The sequence below is a fragment of the Dendropsophus ebraccatus genome, chromosome 3, assembly GCF_027789765.1.
Source record: "Dendropsophus ebraccatus isolate aDenEbr1 chromosome 3, aDenEbr1.pat, whole genome shotgun sequence".
Classification (NCBI taxonomy): domain Eukaryota; kingdom Metazoa; phylum Chordata; class Amphibia; order Anura; family Hylidae; genus Dendropsophus; species Dendropsophus ebraccatus.
Window position 1 is genome coordinate 158,485,331 of NC_091456.1, and position 17,460 is coordinate 158,502,790.

General features: G+C 43.2%; 1 protein-coding gene across 2 annotated transcripts in view; it reads right to left on the bottom strand.

Moving 5' to 3' along the window:
- EPB41L4A (erythrocyte membrane protein band 4.1 like 4A) overlaps nucleotides 1-17,460 on the bottom strand; it is a 181,297-nt gene that overhangs the window by 118,606 nt on the left and 45,231 nt on the right. Inside the window, exon 2 of one of the 2 annotated variants that reach the window (XM_069964693.1) lies at nucleotides 15,897-16,001. The exons of the other annotated variant lie outside the window; for it this stretch is intronic. Within the exon in view, the coding sequence (XP_069820794.1) occupies nucleotides 15,897-16,001 (105 nt within the window). The remainder of the gene's footprint in view (nucleotides 1-15,896; nucleotides 16,002-17,460) is intronic. 2 annotated transcript variants of the gene reach the window in all.

Sequence of the window (17,460 nt, forward strand, 5' to 3'; positions counted from 1 at the left end):
GCACTCTGCCAAAAATCACCCCAACCTGGAGTTCTCCTTTAAGTTAAAAAAAAAATACGCAAAAATAGACAAAATTATGAGGACACAGACACATTACACCTACATCTCTTCTGGGGAGTGACTTTTTTATGCAGCTTTATGTGCTTTAGTACTTGTTGTTCCAGCTCCGTATTTCATGGCTGAGTTGCTGTGGTTCTTTTTTTCCATTGAACACATTCTTCTGAATGCAAGAAGGTCAATGTGTACTAACAGCGAGAGATACTGCCTGTGTAGTTATTGTATAGGAGGTCCTAAAGTCTCATTCATACATTACCCAGGAGTCTTCGGTAGTTTCTGATTAAACAACAGGTGGTTAAACAGCTTGTTTGACAGACCTACTTATGTGGCAGGTTTTTAGATACGGATGACTTGCTTCAAGTGATGCACTCACTGACCCTTAGGAATGTTTGGGCTGCAATATACACAGAGAAAGCTCTACGTCTCTCATAGAGTAAATAGTGTTAGGTACCTGGTAATAGATTGATGGTGTATAGCTGTGCAGAATTATTACGTATAGTACTAGGGAGAATTCAATAATTATGGTGTTAGGAACTGCTTATGTAGTCTTATAACTTGAGATGTTTTTTTGTGTATAAAGTGTTAGGAACCTCTTTAGAGATCACCTATAAGGCATAAAGAATTGGAACAATTTGCTAGATATGTACTTTATTAGGGACATGTCATGCAAATATTTTAGGTATATCCATTACATGGATGGTTGGATCTTCATTGTAGTATCTACTGATGCTTATGGTTATTTATGGTCATTACAGTTCTCTTCCTTACTATGGGTATGTTCACACTGAGTAAAATCAGGCGGAATTCCGCGGTGGAACTCTTCACGACGGAATTCCGCCTACCTCAGTGTGCCATAGCCTGTCTATGGGAGAACGCACGCTCCTCCGCAGCCGCTTTCTGCTCAGAGAAGTGGCATGTCACTTATTTGAGCGGAGAATGGCGGCAGCAGAGGAGCGCACGCTCTCCCATAGAGAAGCAGTGTCACACAGAGGCAGGTGGGATTCCGTCGCGAAGATTTTCTCAGTGTGAACATACCCCATCTGTACAATATGTGTGCTTGTAAAATAATATAAAAATGTAGCAGCTGTGCGAACGTACATATGAATGCCAATGTGGTTTATAGGTGGCCCCATGGGGACATGGAGGAGCATTCTTGATGTTCCAGAGGCACCTGGGGCAAGTCATGTGATCTAACTTTCTTAAGACATGCAAGTTCCTTACATTTCCTGTCCTCAAATATGAGGGTCCTTAACCCCATCGTGCTGCAGCTAGTTTTGGCCTTAATGACCAGGCAAATTTTTCAAGATCTGATCTGTCTCATTTTATGCTCTTATAGCTCAGTGATGCTTTAACGTATGCTAGCGATTCTGAGATTGTTTTTTCGTCACATATGGCACTTTATGTTAGTGGCAAAATTTGGTCACTACTTTGTGTGTTTTTTGTGAAAAACATCAAAATATCATGAAAAATAAAAAAAAATTGCATTTTATGAACTTTGAAAGTCTCTGCTTCTAAAAAAAGACCGTCGTAGCACATAAATTAGTTACTAAGTCACATTACCAATATGTCTTCTTTATTCTGGCATAATTTGGTAAACATATTTTACTTTTTTAGGGTGTTATGGGGCTTAGAAATTTATCAGCAAATTATCACATTTTCGTGAAAGTTTCCAAAACTGATTTTTTTAGGGACCAGTTTTTTAGGGACTAGTTTAGGGACTTTTTTTTAAATGGATTTAGAAGTCTGGTATCCTGAAAACCCCCATAAGTGACCCCATTTTGGAAACTACACACCTTAAAGAATTAATCTAGGGGTATAATGAGCATTTTAACCCTACAGGGGCTGGAGGAAAGTATTCACAATTAGGCAGTAAAAAAATGGAAAATGAAAATTTTCCAATAATATATACGTTTAGATTAAAGTTTCTCATTTTCAAAAGGAACATGAGAGAAAAACAACCCCAAATTTTGTAATGCAGGTTCTCTTGAGTACAACGGTACCCCATATGTGGGCGTAAACCACTGTATGGGCACACAGCCGGCCTCAGAAGGAAGGGAGCGCCAATTAGCTTTTCCAATGCAGATTTTGCTGAAGAAGTTTCTGAGCGCCAGGTGTGTTTGCAGTGCCCCTGTAGTGTCAGCAGAAAGAAACCCCCCCATAAGTCACTCCATTTTGGAAAGTACACCCCTCAAAGAATTCATCTTGGTGTGTGGTGACCATTTTGACCCCACAGGTATTACAGGAAAGTATTCAAATTAAGACAGTAAAAATGAAAAACTCAAATTTTTCCAATATTATGTTCTTTTAGTTTGAAATTTCTCAATTTTATGAGGAACAAGAGAAAAAAAGTACCCCAAAATTTGTAACGCAGGTTCTCCTGAGTACAATGGTACCCCATATGTGGGCGTAAACCACTGTATGGGCACAGAGGAGGGCTCAGAAGGGAAGGAGCGCCAATTAGCTTTTTCAATGTAGATTTTGCTGCAGAAGTTTCTGAGCGCCAGGTGCGTTTGCAGTGCCCCTGTAGTGCCATCAGAGTAAAATCTCGCCATAAGTCACCCCATTTTGGAAAGTGCACCCCTCAAAGAATTCATCTTGGTGTGTGGTGACCATTTTGACCCCACAGGTATTAGAGGAAAGTATTCAAAAGTAGACAGTAAAAATGAAAAACTCGAATTTTTCCAATAATATGTTCCTTTAGTTTGAAATTTCTCAATTTCACGAGGAACAGGAGAGAAATGTCACCCCAATATATGTAACGCAGAGCCCCTGTAGTGTCAGCAGAATAGATTCCCCCCAAAAGTCACCCCATTTTGGAAAGTGCACCCCTCAAAGAATTCATCTTGGGGAGTGGTGACCATTTTTACCCCACAGGTATTAGAGGAAAGTATTCAAAATTGGCCAGTAAAAATTAAAAACTCGAATTTTTCCAATAATATGTTAGTTTAGTTTGAAATTTCTCAATTTGACGAGGAACAGGAGAGAAAAGGTACCCAAAAATCTGTAACGCAGGTTCTTCTGAGTAAACCGGTACCCCATATGTGGGCATAAACCACTGTATGGGCACACAGCCAGGCTCAGAAGGGAAGGAGAGCCAATTTACTGGAGCAAAACCGCAGCTAGTAATGGTTATTAGAATAGCGCAGTTACTAAAATAAAATAAAAAAAATGAGATTACAGGTAATGTGGGGTAGTTACTGACAGTCTGGGGTGGTTATGAGCAACCTGAGGTAGTTACAGGTAATCTGGGGTGGTTACGGACAACATGGGGTGGTCACGGGCAACCTGCTGTGGTTACGGCAACCTGGGGTGGTTACAGGCAACGTGGGGTGGTTACGGGCAATGTGTGGTGGTTATGGGCAACGTGTGGTGGTTACGGGCAACCTGCAGTGCTTACAGACAATCTGGGGTGGTTACGGGCAACGTGGGGTGGTTATGGGCAATGTGGGGTGGTTACGGATAAACTGAAGTGCTTATAGGTAATCTCGGGTGGGTACCTGTAATATGGCATGGTTACCGCAATCTGCAGGGGGTCATTGGCAATTTGGGGTGGTCAGAGGCAACGTGCGGTGGTCAGAGGCAACCTGTGGTGGTCAGAGGCAACCTGCGGTGGTCAGAGGCGACATGGCGTGGTCAGAGGCGACGTGGCGTGGTCAGAGGCAACGTGGCGTGGTCAGAGGCGACGTGCGGTGGTCATGGGCAACCTGCTGTGGTCACGGGCAACCTGGGGTGGTTACGGCAACGTGGGCTGGTTACGGGCAACGTCGGCTGGTTACGGGCAACGTGGGCTGGTTACGGGCAATCTGCTGTGCTTACAGACAATCTGGGGTGGATACGGGCAACGTGGGGTGGTTACGGGCAACCTGCAGTGCTTACAGACAATCTGGAGTGGTTACGGGCAACGTGGGGTGGTTACGGGCAACCTGCAGTGCTTACAGACAATCTGGGGTGGATACGGGCAACGTGGGGTGGTTACGGGCAACCTGCAGTGCTTACAGACAATCTGGGGTGGTTACGGGCAATGTGGGGTGGTTACGGATAAACTGAAGTTCTTAGAGGCAATCTGGGGTGGGTACCTGTAATCTGGCATGGGCACCGCAATCTGGAGGGGGTCATTGGCAACGTGCGGTGGTCAGAGGCATCGTGGCGTGGTCAGAGGCAACGTGCGGTGGTTACATGCAATCTGGGAGGGTTACATGTAATCTGGCGTGATTACGGGGAACCTGGGGGGCTTATGTGCAACCTGGAAGGGTTACAGACAATCTGGGATTGTTACTGATAAATTGAAGTGCTTATAGGTAATCTGGGGTGGGTACATGTAATTTGGGGTGGTTACGGGTAATCTGGAGGGGGTCACTGGCAATTTGGGGTGGTTACGGGCAACGTGCGGCGGTTACGGGCAACGTGCGGTGGTTACGGGCAACGTGCAGGGTTACGGGCAACACGCGGTGGTTACGGGCAACGTGCAGGGTTACGGGCAACGTGCGGTGGTTACGGGCAACGTGCAGGGTTACGGGCAACGTGCGGTGGTTATGGGCAACGTGCGGTGGTTATGGGCAACGTGCGGTGGTTACGGGCAACGTGCAGTGGTTACGGGTAATCTGGGGGGGGTTAGGGGTAATTTGGGAGTAAACTGGGACGTCACTTTTTATCCCCTGTCACCAATCATTCATGGTGACAGGGGATAAAAAGTGTCGGGATGCACGTGGCACAAGCGATCAGCGGTATATAGTATATACCGCTGATCGCTTGTACCAGGACCCCAAAGGGGGGTCCCCGATCACTGCCCCATGCTCTCCGCTACCTCCGGTGGCGGCCATCTTGGAAATGATGGCCGCCGGGGGAGGGGGGTTAGTGATCGCCCTACTCCGGTAGCTGGGGGGATGGGGTGGGGGCCGTCCCGGCCCCGCAGCCTTATTCTCTGCCATCGCCGTAAAAAGCTGATGGCAGCAGAATAAGGACTCTTAGTGACCGCCGTAAAAAGCTGTATCGGCGGTCACTAAGGGGTTAAAGAAGGACCCTCATATTTGAGAACAGGAAATTAAGGAACTTGCCCCAGGTGTTCACCTGACTGCTTGTTTTTTTTTTTATGCAGCTGCTCTTTGGGAGGAGAAATGGATAAGAAAGTCTCCTACAGGTCTTCAGTGTTTTCATCTCCACCAGTGGTGGCAACGTGGGGTTGACCACATAATGAAAGTTAAAGGGGTTATCCAGCTCTACAAAAACATGGCCACTTTCATGAGACAGCACCACCAGTTCAAGTGTGGTTTGCAATCATTCTCCATTCACTTCAATAGAAATGAGTTACAAAACCTGCACTCAAACTGGAGACAAGAGTGGTGCTATCTCTGGAAGAAAGTGGCCATGTTTTTGTAGGGCTGGATAACCCCTTTAAAGTGACTCGGTCAGAAGGTTTATGCTGTCCTATCTCATAAACTAGATAGGACAGCAAACTGTCCTATAGCATAAACTAGTGACAGAGACGCTGAATAGAATAATATATCACTTACATTGTACTGTGCAGCTGATCCAGAGATATCCTCCTGAATAACATGGACAATAAGCAGTCCTCTCCATTATGTGCATGAGCCCAGTAGTCCTCAATATTCATGAGAAACAGAAAACTCCACTTAAACAGCACAAAAATAGGACCTGCACATATATGGATGATATTGCACTACAAACTTCTATTGACCTTACAATCTACTTGATTACTCTCTATGGGGCTTGCTTTGCGAGATTGGTGGTCACCAACCGGCACAGTGTTGTGTTAGAGTAGGGACTCATGTGGGTCAGAAGACCTGCACACGGAACATGAGGCAATATGGTTTGATCAAATTATATACCAACATTTTGGCATTGGTTTTTAAATGTAGCAGAGAGACATTAGTGTAAACTATGGGTGTGAGGTGCAACCGCTCCTCTTTCTCTAGGTCTGAAACTACAAACAAAATAACTGAAGTCTTTGTTGCAATCTGACATTATATTTCTTTTTACAGTATTGTGTAATCCACTGTAGTTTTACATATATAACTAGACAGATGAACAAAGCGTTGACACTTCTGTCAGTTTGCACTTGGAATGTGAGACTTCCTACAAACCCTTGCTTAGAATTTTAAATCCAATCTGGCAACTGTTCTTCATGCAAATGCATCAAACTGTATTCAGATTTGGTAATTATTTATTTATTTTTTAACTTTATCTTTTAGTTCTTGAAGAATCTACAGCTTAGAGGTGTTGGTGACAACATTCAATGTCTCAGAGAAATCGGATCTTGCCTCTACATAAGGAATAACAACAAGAAAGTCCTGTGACTTAAAGGAGATAATAAAATTACTAGGTCTTCATCTCAAGAACATTGATTCAACTCAAGCTCTGTTCCTATAAAACTCAACTTAGAAATATTTCTACATCCTTTCAGCTGGAGCTGGCAATGCACCTTCAGGGTACAAACACACACGGCATATACGCTGCGTATTTACTGCTGCGATACGCAGCAGATTAGATCTAAATAGCTAAACACAGTATCAAATCTGCTGCGTATCTGCTGTGTGTGTTTGTACCCTCAATAACTGTTCGGCTATCAGTTATCTCTCCCGACCGACCCCTGTCCTCCCCATATACAGGAACATCTGTCACAGACAAGTGTTCCTATGTTCTCTACGGGAAGGGTAGGTATAAGCCACAGCCAGAGAACTCTCGCTGTGGCTTGTATCTCTTAAAACAAAGGGATCAGACAGTAATTTTCCATCACGTCCATACACAGAATACTGATGCCATACCCACCATGAGCAGTGGGTATGACAGTCAAAAGTCTAAACCTTAAGATTCCACTCTTGCCAACAGATAAAAGCGCACCTTATCAATCTATGTTTCACTTTTCTCTCCATCTTATCTGGGGGCTTTTTAAAAAAAACAACGGGGGAGATTTATCAAAGGGTGTAAATTTTAGACTGGTGCAAACTGCCCACAGCAGCCAATCACAGCTCAGCTTTCCTTTCAGCACTGCCTAAAGCTGAGCTGTGATTGGTTGCTGTCGGTAGTTTGCACCAGTCTAAATTTTACACCCTTTGATAAATCTCCCCCAATGTGTTGCTGGGGCTGTGAAAAAAATAAAAAATGTATACTTACCTACCCCAAGTCCCCCTGATCGCCTGTATTCTGACCAAGATGATTTCTATTTTTCATGGCTCCAGCCATATATATTTTTTTCTTTTAAACACCAGCGTACCCCTTTAAAGGGGTACTCTGGAAAATATTTTTTTTTGTCTAATCAACTGGTGTCAGCAAATTACATAGACTTGTAAATTACTTCTATTTAAAAATCTAAAGCCTTCTAGTACTGCTACTGAATGTCCTGCAGGAAGTGGAGCATTCTTTCCAGTCTGACACCGTGCTCTCTGCTGCCACCTCTGTCCGTGACAGGAACTGTTCAGAGTAGGATCGTTTTTCCATGGGGATTTGCTGCTGCTCTGGAAAGTTCCTGACATTGACAGAGGTGGCAGCAAAGAGCACTGTGTGAAACTGGAAAGAATACACCACTTCCACCCCCCACCTTCTGTAATTACCTCCTCAATCTTTTAGACTGTAAACCTATATAAGTAACCCTCTAACTTCTATAAGTTCACAATATTTCGATTATTAAGTATTTCATGGTAGAAAGATGAAAAGGTGAGGTGATTTCCGCTCACTTTATCTGCCATCAGAGAACAATCAGCCCGGAGAAGTGACCCTCATTGTCTGTTTCGCCAAGAAACTGGAAATAATTCAGACGACACAATGATGCGGTGTCACAAATGACTATGAAACTGTCAGCAGAAGCATTTATTGCATGAAGCACAAGAGGCAGCCGGGGTGAGTGAAGCCATCATTCTTAATGCGATTTTCAGCCACTATGAAAGGGGCGCACTTAGCTGCTAATATCTGCTTCAGCAGTGCATTACGCGAGGCCCTGATATCAGACAGATAATAATATGTTTGCTCATAGGAAAGAAACAAGATGCTTGACACCACAAGAAGATAACGTAAAGTCACTCCTGCGGCCCAAATTATAAGCATAGATAACCCATGTACTGCCCTCCTATGCTAAGTGCTAGCAGCAGGGAAAGTAAAATGAGCACTAAGCTCCAGATCCCTACTACATTTTATTTTTTAGGGTCTACATATAGAAATACATTTAGTAAAGCCTATATAATCTGGCATGAAAAAAAAAATCTCTATATTGTCTCCACATTTATTAAAATCTGGACTTACTAATTTCACAAATTTGACCTTATTTTTGTGGTTCTTTTTCGGCACCTTTATCAACATGCTTATTTATTATTTAAAGGGATTGGTCACTTTATAGTAAAATTGCTCATTGTACAGTATTAGTAAGTGTACTCACTGTATATACTGACAGCAGCTCCCTGTGGACCTCATAGAGCTAATATCATATACCCCTCTTCCAGGCTCTGCTGTCCTGCTCTGTGGTGAGTCTGTCCATAAGATGGTTGACCATTAAGGAGCATGTGACCATGTCCTGCCCCCCAGTGCCCACAAAAGGCATATACAGGCTCAGTGTTGGACAATTGGGGGCGGAGCATGGTCACATGCTCCTTCATGGTCGGCCATCTTATGGACAGACTCAACACAGAGCCTGGAGGATGGGAATCTGATTTTAACTCTATGAGGTACACAGGGAGCTGCTGTCAGTATATACAGTAAGTACATTACTAATACTTTTAATAATTTTACTTTAAAGTGGGCAACCCCTTTAAACAATATCTATCAGCTGTGTTTGCTGCTAGAAGCTATAGACACTGCTGGATAGTTGATAGAATGTAAAGGCAAACTGTACCTTTTTCTGGTGCCCAATATCGTTGCTGAAATATCCTTTTTATTGCTTCCTTATTTACGCAAGTTTGGGGTTTGGAACTTCCGGCATCGCCATTCATTATGATGCAGGGAACTGTTTATATCTTGGCACTGCTGCACCGAGGCAGTGTGTAAATGCTGTGGACATCAACGTTTTTCTACCAGATCCCTGTTCCTGATTACATGTGTACAACAGTAAAAAGAAGCCCCTGGGCCCCCAGCATCCTGTGACCTATAATACTTGTATCCTTTTATATATCCTCAGATACTTATGCAAAGGTGCAATTACTCCCTCAACACTACCAGTTCATAAACCCCTCTTGTTGTTCAACATCTGACTACTGCAATATAGAACAACTCTCCAACAAAAATAAATCACTTTCACTTTACTAAATCTCCAAATCAATCTTCTTTAAAAGGGTAGTTTGCCATTTTTTCCCCTTTCAAATTAACTAGTCCCAACAAGTGCCAGAGATTTGTAATTTACTTCTATTAAAAGAAAAATTCCAGTCTTCCACTACTTATCAGCTGCAGCATGTCCTGCAGGAAGTGAGGTATCCTTTCCAGTCTGACACAGTGCTCTCTGCTGACACCTCTGTCCATGTCAGGAACTGTCCAGAACAGCAGCAAATCCCCACAGAAAACCTCTCCTGCTCTCCAGACTGGAAAGAATACCACTTCCTGTGGGACATACAGCAACTGATAAGTACTGGAAGACTTGAGATTTTTTAATAGAAGTAAGTTACAAATCTCTGACACTTGCTGGGATGAGTTAATTTGAAAAAAAGAGAATTTTGGTGAACTACCCCTTTAATACTGTGAAACCTGTGATTGAGAGTATTATAATATGTTTATTATACAAATGAATCTATACCTGATATAGATATTATATCACCTTATATAGAATTATATGTCAACTACAGAATAACAAAAAACTGAAAATACATCAGTAGGAGGAGGAGGGAGCTATGACTGACCCTCGCTCTTTATGTGCCCCTCATATGCCCAACGCACTAAGCAGGACAAGTCTTGCCGGGACATGTACACAGCGCGTTATGCACAATATGAACTTACTACATTCTTTGTGATTGGTTTTATTTTCTGTGCGTGTGTGTGCGAGGAGCAGAGCGGCAGCGCTAATAGTCTGCTATAGCCCTGAGCGGCCATATCTCCTTACCTATAATACCTAAACTATCTGAAAGGAGCTACTTGCCGTGTAATCTCATGGGACATACCACAAAGTATATGAAGAAGTCCTAGTCATTTCGGCAGCCAATAGAACTGATGTCACATTATTAGTGGTAAACTATATTACCACTGCTTATAATAAATGTATTTTACATAGCTAATTCTAGAGTAAATATTCAGACATTCAGAATATTGAGAAATGTACTAGTCAAAGGAGTAGTCCGGCCAGACCCATATTTTACATTTACTCTTCAAATGTAATGACAAACAGAAAAAAAAAGAGTAAATTTAAAATTTTTCTTAATGGAGAAGTAGGGCCAGACCCATTTTTTAGGCAAGTGCTGGGGAGGGGGAGGATAAAAGAAATAAAAAGCTCTTACCTCCACCGGCTCCAGCGCTGGTGACCACATCCTGCCGCTCCGGACCCCAGCCGCTTCCTGGTCTGAGTGTAGACCCAGATCATGACATGTGAGGTCCGCTTAGCCAGTCAGTAGCTGAGGCGGGACCCCACTACAGCCACTGACTGGCTGAGTGGACCCCGCACTTCACAATTCAGGTTCCCACTCAGACCAGGAAGCGGCATGATAGAGCACACCAGCGCTGAAGTTGGGGGAGGTAAGAGCACTTTATTTCTTTAGCACTTGCTTAAAAATGGGTCTGTCCGGACGTCTCCTTTAACAAAAATGTCAAATTTACTTGTTTTCTCTTTGTAATTCTATTTGAAGAGTAAATGTAATGGCTGTTACGGTAAACCCATAAACAGCAGTGTTACCACCCTTGGAATAAGCCTCTTACACTGTTAAATTCTATTCCAGAGAACAATGACTTGTCAAGTGATACCATGCAGGTGTTAATCTATCAGCATTGTGGAGTATAGGAAATGCAATAAACTACATAGCCTATTACCCTGCGGGGCTATCTCCTGGAAAATGAACAAATATGTATGGAACTAGGAACTCATCAGATGTCAGCCAATGCCCTGGAGGACTGACTGCTAGACGTATAGGGGAAGTGCGAGAGGTTTAGGGTTATGGGTTTCTATAACTCTATGACTGGCAAGCTCAATACAATAGCATTAATATAAAGGAGGACAAACAGATTGAAGCTGTCATGTAAACCTCATGTCCAATTGTAAGTCTATAGATGGCCCTCTCTGATCCTGTAAAATTTCAGTGTTGAATTGTTCTGACTAGATCAATGTTACTAGGGGATCTATAAAACATCTGAGGACAATTTTACAATCCAGGTGAGTGAAGACTAATAGACTGCTGTATTGCATGGGCCTCCCCGCTATGAATTTATAACAAGGTGTTTCAGGGGGCACTGAATACACTATACATGGTTATACCAGGAATGCACTATGGGACGGCTATATTCATACAGTTATGAAGTTAGACAGCATACAACCTAAGGCTATGTTCGCACAACGTAAGTTCCCACAGAACTTACGTAGTGCTTCCTTCTGAGGGAATCCCAGTCGGAGTGTATACACATAGGGGGAGATTTATCAAAGGGTGTAAAATTTAGACTGGTGCAAACTGCCCACAGCAACCAATCACAGCTCAGCTTTAAGCAGTGCTGAAAGGAAAGCTGAGCTGTGATTGGCTGCTGTGGGCAGTTTGCACCAGTCTAAATTTTACACCCTTTGATAAATCTCCCCCATAGTATCCACTCTGGCCAGGATCCCTAGCGGCGCCGTAAAGAACTGACATGTCAGTTTTCTGCGGCAGCTATTCATTGAACAGGGGCCACAGAAAACCCTGTCAGTGCACACAGTGGAGTGAGCGGCTCCGGCCGTTTGCTCCATTGTGTGCAGTGGGGAGTTCTATTGCGGGCGCGCACAGATGTGCCCGCATCAGAACTTAGCGGCACTAAAGTCATCTTTTCAGGTCTCGTACGTAGTGTGAACATAGCCTAACTAAGCAGAAGGAAACCAAAATTTATCAGAATGGGGCACAAAGAATGCTAAATTTTAGTGCAATTTGCTGGAAAACCTTGACACTTTTCTCCTCCTTACGCATTCATTCATTCCAATATACTGAACATAAGTAAAAAAGCATAAAAACCTTAAAGCGAATGCACTAGTGGGAGTTGTGATTTTTTGTTCTTTTTACTACCTAGTCAACACCAGTGCAGGGATCCTGGTGGTAGGGTCCATTTTTTTAAATCACTGCGGGCTGGTTTCCACCATCAGCAACGGTTTCTTCATGTGTATCAGCCCATTCTATGCACTGGAGGCGACTGCATGCTCCTCCCCTTGGTGATGCGCTTCCATTAGAATCAAATCTGGCTCATTCACCGAGGGGACGGGATACCATTACACTGGGGGCGGGAACTGGGTGGCGTTTTAAAAAATAAACCAGATGGTAGAATTTTAAAAAATTACTATTCTAACTAATACATTCACTTTTAGGCTGGGTTCACACTACGTATATTTCAGTCAGTATTGTGGTCCTCATATTGCAACCAAAACCAGGAGTGGATTGAAAGCACAGTAAGGCTCTGTTCATACAATGTTGAAATTGAGTGGATGGCCGCCATATAACAGTAAATAACGGCCATTATTTCAATACAACAGCCGTTGTTTTAAAATACCAGCAAATATTTGCCATTAAATGACGGCCATCCACTCAATTTCAACATTGTGTGAACAGAGCCTTTCTGTGTATTCAATCCACTCCTGGTTTTGGTTGCAATATGAGGACCACAATACTGACTGAAATATATGTAGTGTGACCCCAGCCTAAAGGAGTACTCCGGAGAAGAAAGAAAAGTTTTCAAATCAACTGTTGTCACAAGATTATAGTAATTTGTAAAAAAAACTTCTATTTAAAAAAAAAAAAAAAAAAAGTGGTGTATTCTTTCCAGTCTAACACAGTGCTCTCTGCTGCCACCTCTGTCCATGTCAGGAACTGTCCATAGCAGCAGCAAATCTCCACAGAAATCTTCTCCTGCTCTGGACAGTTCCTGACACAGACAGAGGTGGCAGCAGAGAGCACTGTGTCAGACAGGAAAGAATACATCACTTCCTGCAGGACAAAGCTTTGGCTGTCCAGGCATGATGGGAATTGTAGTTTTGCAACAGCTGGAGGGCCGAAGGTTCCCCATCCCTGATGTAAAGCACTAAAACATTAGGGTGAAATCAGAACCAGCCACATGTGTGAGCAGCCACAGCAGTGCCAGACAGGAATGGGAGTGTAGCCTTCACACTACCTTTAGGAGATCCATTCATCCTGGAGTCTCTTTTCACTAAAATTAGGAACAGATCCAAATAGAAAGAAGAAAAAAAATTCTCTAAGGAAAGGTTTATGAATATTTCCTCACTTTTTTTTACATGTGATCTTTATGGGCTCGGTCTCTGCCTCCGAATAATAAGGCATATTAATGTTCTAAGGAGAATGTCTTTATTTACACCGGTCCCTTTCGCCAATAGAACTTACTTTCGAAATTCCTTACTTCAAAGGGGAAAAGGTCAGAAAGTGTTGGCAGGCGAGGCCTCCCCACCTAAAATTCCATTCACATAGGCGGAATATATTAGATTTAGAGAACAGGTTTTTTTTTTAGTTTTTTTTTTTTTTTAGATAATTTAGAGAGAAACAAAGATATCAACTCAATGCCGCGCAGACAGCAACTAAAGCCCTTATTACATTGGACGATCTCCCACCATGTTCCCCATTCAGTGTGTTTCAGCAGCATAGAAAATACCAATACAAAAAACTCCAAGTTAGAGGCATTAGTGTCTGGTCTAACAATGTTGTCTGGATAGACAGCCCTTCTCGAAGAACTAAACCTCCCTGGAAAAAACATAACAGGGTAACCATGGTCTTAAATAGAGATGAGCGAACCTGGAGCATGCTCGAGTCGATCCGAACCCGAACTTTCGGCATTTGATTAGCGGTGGCTGCTGAACTTGGATAAAGCCCTAAGGCTATGTGGAAAACATGGATATAGTCATTGGCTGTATCCATGTTTTCCAGACAACCTTAGAGCTTTATCCAAGTTCAGCAGCCCCCGCTAATCAAATGCCGATCGTTCGGGTTCGGATCGACTCGAACCCGATTCGCTCATCTCTAGTCTTCAACTATCATTTGATATTTAGCATAAATATGCTGCTTAGATAAATGGGACAGTCACATAACTTTCAGCAACAAGATTGCCATGTGTGAGCATACCCAGGTCCTGTGGCAGAGAAGTCTGTAAAACCTATATATTTCCAAATATCCCCTTACATGATTTATGTATGGCTTTGGTAGTGCATGGTGTACAAATGCTTGAGTTACTACATAACGTGACTACCGTATTTTCCAGCGTAAAAGATGACTTTTTAATCCTGAAAAATCTTAGAAGTCAGGGGTCATCTTAAATGTTGGGTATGGTCGCCCCATACGGTGGGAGGGCTCAAAAATGGCCGCATGCCCACCATATGGGGCGACCACAATACAAAAAACTGTTAACTCACCTGGCCCGTTCCCGGCCTCTGCGCATTTCCTGGCCTGTTCCCGCTGCAGCTGACATACACTGACTGCGCTGGGGATCCTTGAAGCTCTTCGAGCAGCCGAATGTCTCATCGGAGAAGCTCGGAGACGCTCAGCTGCCGGGAGAGCTTCGGGAGAATGACAGAGGCTCCGAAAGTTCCCGAAGCCTCTGTCATTTTTCCAATCTCTTCCGGCAGCCAAACGTCTCCGAGCTTCTCCAATGAGACACTCGGCTGCTCGGGAGAGCTTCAAGGATCCCCAGCGCAGTCAGTGTATGTCCCACTGCCTACGCTGGGAACGGGCCAAGAGACGTGTGGAGGCCGGGAACGGGCCTCAGGTGAGTTAATTTTTTTTTTTTAATTTAGCTGCAACTAACCCCTGCCTGACCACAGCAGGGCTGCAGTCAGGCAGGGGTTAATATTTTCCAGCGCATAAGGCGAACCCCTGACAATCTTCTTAAAAGTCAGAGGTCGTCTTATACGCCCAGTCGCCTTATACGCCGGAAAATACGGTATTTAAGTTGCATGTTTTTGCTTAGATATAAAAAAAAATGTTTTGCAAGTGTATAAAAACACAAAAAAAAATGTTTGGTGGCGATTAGGGATGAGCGAATTTACAGTACTAGCGAAGCTTTGCTGGTCAGTCGGCTACATTTGAACTCTGTGCCACTCCTCCCTAGGTGCCTGGAACACCCCCTGGGCACTTAATACTCATTTCCACTTTAATAAAAATACTTTTATCTCGCACATGAAATAAAAAAGGTAATTCTGGAATCATGATGACCGGCCCTATCTAGACAAGTGTTTAATGGCCTCTGTATTCATGCTAACAGGTCCACTTTAAATAAAATTCCTTTAAAAACTTTGTAAAATAAAACTTAGAAATAAATAGCTTTTAAGTGACTTATCATGTTATCTTGGTCTCCACATGCAAGGTAAAAAATACTACTGGCAGTCTGCTGAAAGCTGGGTGACAACTTTTATGTGCACTGGTTCCACTTGGAGAGTGCCAGTATGTATTACCAGTGTGGAGAACTCAGTAATGGCTACATAGAATCTATATAAATAATTTCTCCATCCACTTAGTTTCTTAAAAAAAAATGTTCAATGCGAAAACATCTCCAGATATTGAAAAGCCAATTGTGACAGGAAATCTGCCAGTAAACGCACACATCCTTAGCAGTCCATTGCTACTTATTCCCATTATGTGACCATGATTGCATCTATAGCTTCCTTCACCCTTGGGTGAGCTGCATCAATATAAAGGTCACAGGCAGATGCTATGCTTGGGCACACAGAACGCGCACTGTCTCTTACTCACCGTCTGATGGTTTCTGTCACAGTAACGTAGCCCAAAGTAATCTATCTCCACAAGGTTTAGGTGACGGAATACGTAGTCCAGGACAACGGAGCCTTTAGTTGACTTCTGTGGGAAAGAATGTACAGAAACTATTCAGGAGAATATTCCGGGTTGTCAACGTCATTCATGCATTCACTATGGTTTTGTGTAAGTAGAGGGGTTTGTATTGACCAGGATCTACGTTTGGCCTCCTCACAGCAAGAGGCTCTTAAGGCCTTTGTGGCTTTACTCCTAAGGTTTATTCACTACACAACATGCATAAAATCCAGGGAAGGTGCAGCTTTTGAGTTGCTCCGTACTGAGCCTGACAAGTGACAGCTCTTTGTTTCCGAGCCTTTCCTTAAACTCAAATGTTACGCCACAGAAACACCTGCTGCTGCTTCAATGCTATATAATGTGTCTATGAAAGTGTAAGAACATTACACTGTATGCCGGTGACAGATCGCACACCACTTAGTATTCCACCAAGAATAAACACTATGCAAACATTTAGAATTTCACTGCAACTAACTTTTCTGTCTTCTCTGCTTTTATACAACCAAACACGACTTTGCCTGCGCATATTCTATTACTGGTTTATATAGGGTCAAAGTGTGAAAGGATTAAAAAATTTGGACTGGGAAAAAATGTCATGATCTTAAAAGGGTTGTCCAGAATATAAAAATTAGGGATGGTCCGAACCTGAACTCTCGGCAATGATTCCGGCTGTCTGCCCGCTCCGTGCAGCGGGTGGATACAGCCAGAGGACCGCCTGGAAAACTGGGATACAGCCATAGCCATAGGCTGTATCCCAGTTTTCCAGGTGGTCCTCCGGCTGTATCCACCCTCTCCACGGAGGTGGAAGAAGCGGGCATCATTGCCGAGAGTTCAGGTTCGTACGAACCCAAACCTCGGCAGGTTCGGACCATCCCTAAAAAAAAAATCAACATGGCTGATTTGTCATCAACAGCTCCACACCTGCCCACAGGTTATATGTGGTACTGCAGATCAGGCACATTGGGGTTGATTTACTAAGGTGTTCCCGGCAGCAAATTGTCAGGTTTTGTCCATTTTCTGTCCACTTTTAATGGACCAACGCATTTACTTAAGGCATGCAACACAATTTGTCCACAAAACTCGTCATTTTTGTCCAAAAACCTGCCAAGTGGGTGTGCCGTAGGTGTGTCATGGGTCAGTCCTTCTGCCACAACCGACAAATTTACTAAGCAAAATATCATTTTTTTTTACAGGTTTACTATTCTAAAAACCAACCCCTTCTAGTGTGGTGGGATGGTCAGCTTTTAGTTTTATCCCATAAAAACATTCCAGATGCACATTGGGTATGCCCCACACTAATGAATTTGTTGCAAAAAAAAAAAAACAGACACAAACAACAGCATAAAAATTGACGCACTGTTCATAAACAGGGCCCAATGACTTAAATGGTACGAAGCTGCAATTCCAGACACAACTCACTGACAGGTGTGACAGTGATTCAGCAAAAAAGCACAAAAAAGCAGCTATGTGTTTTATCTTCTTGAGAACA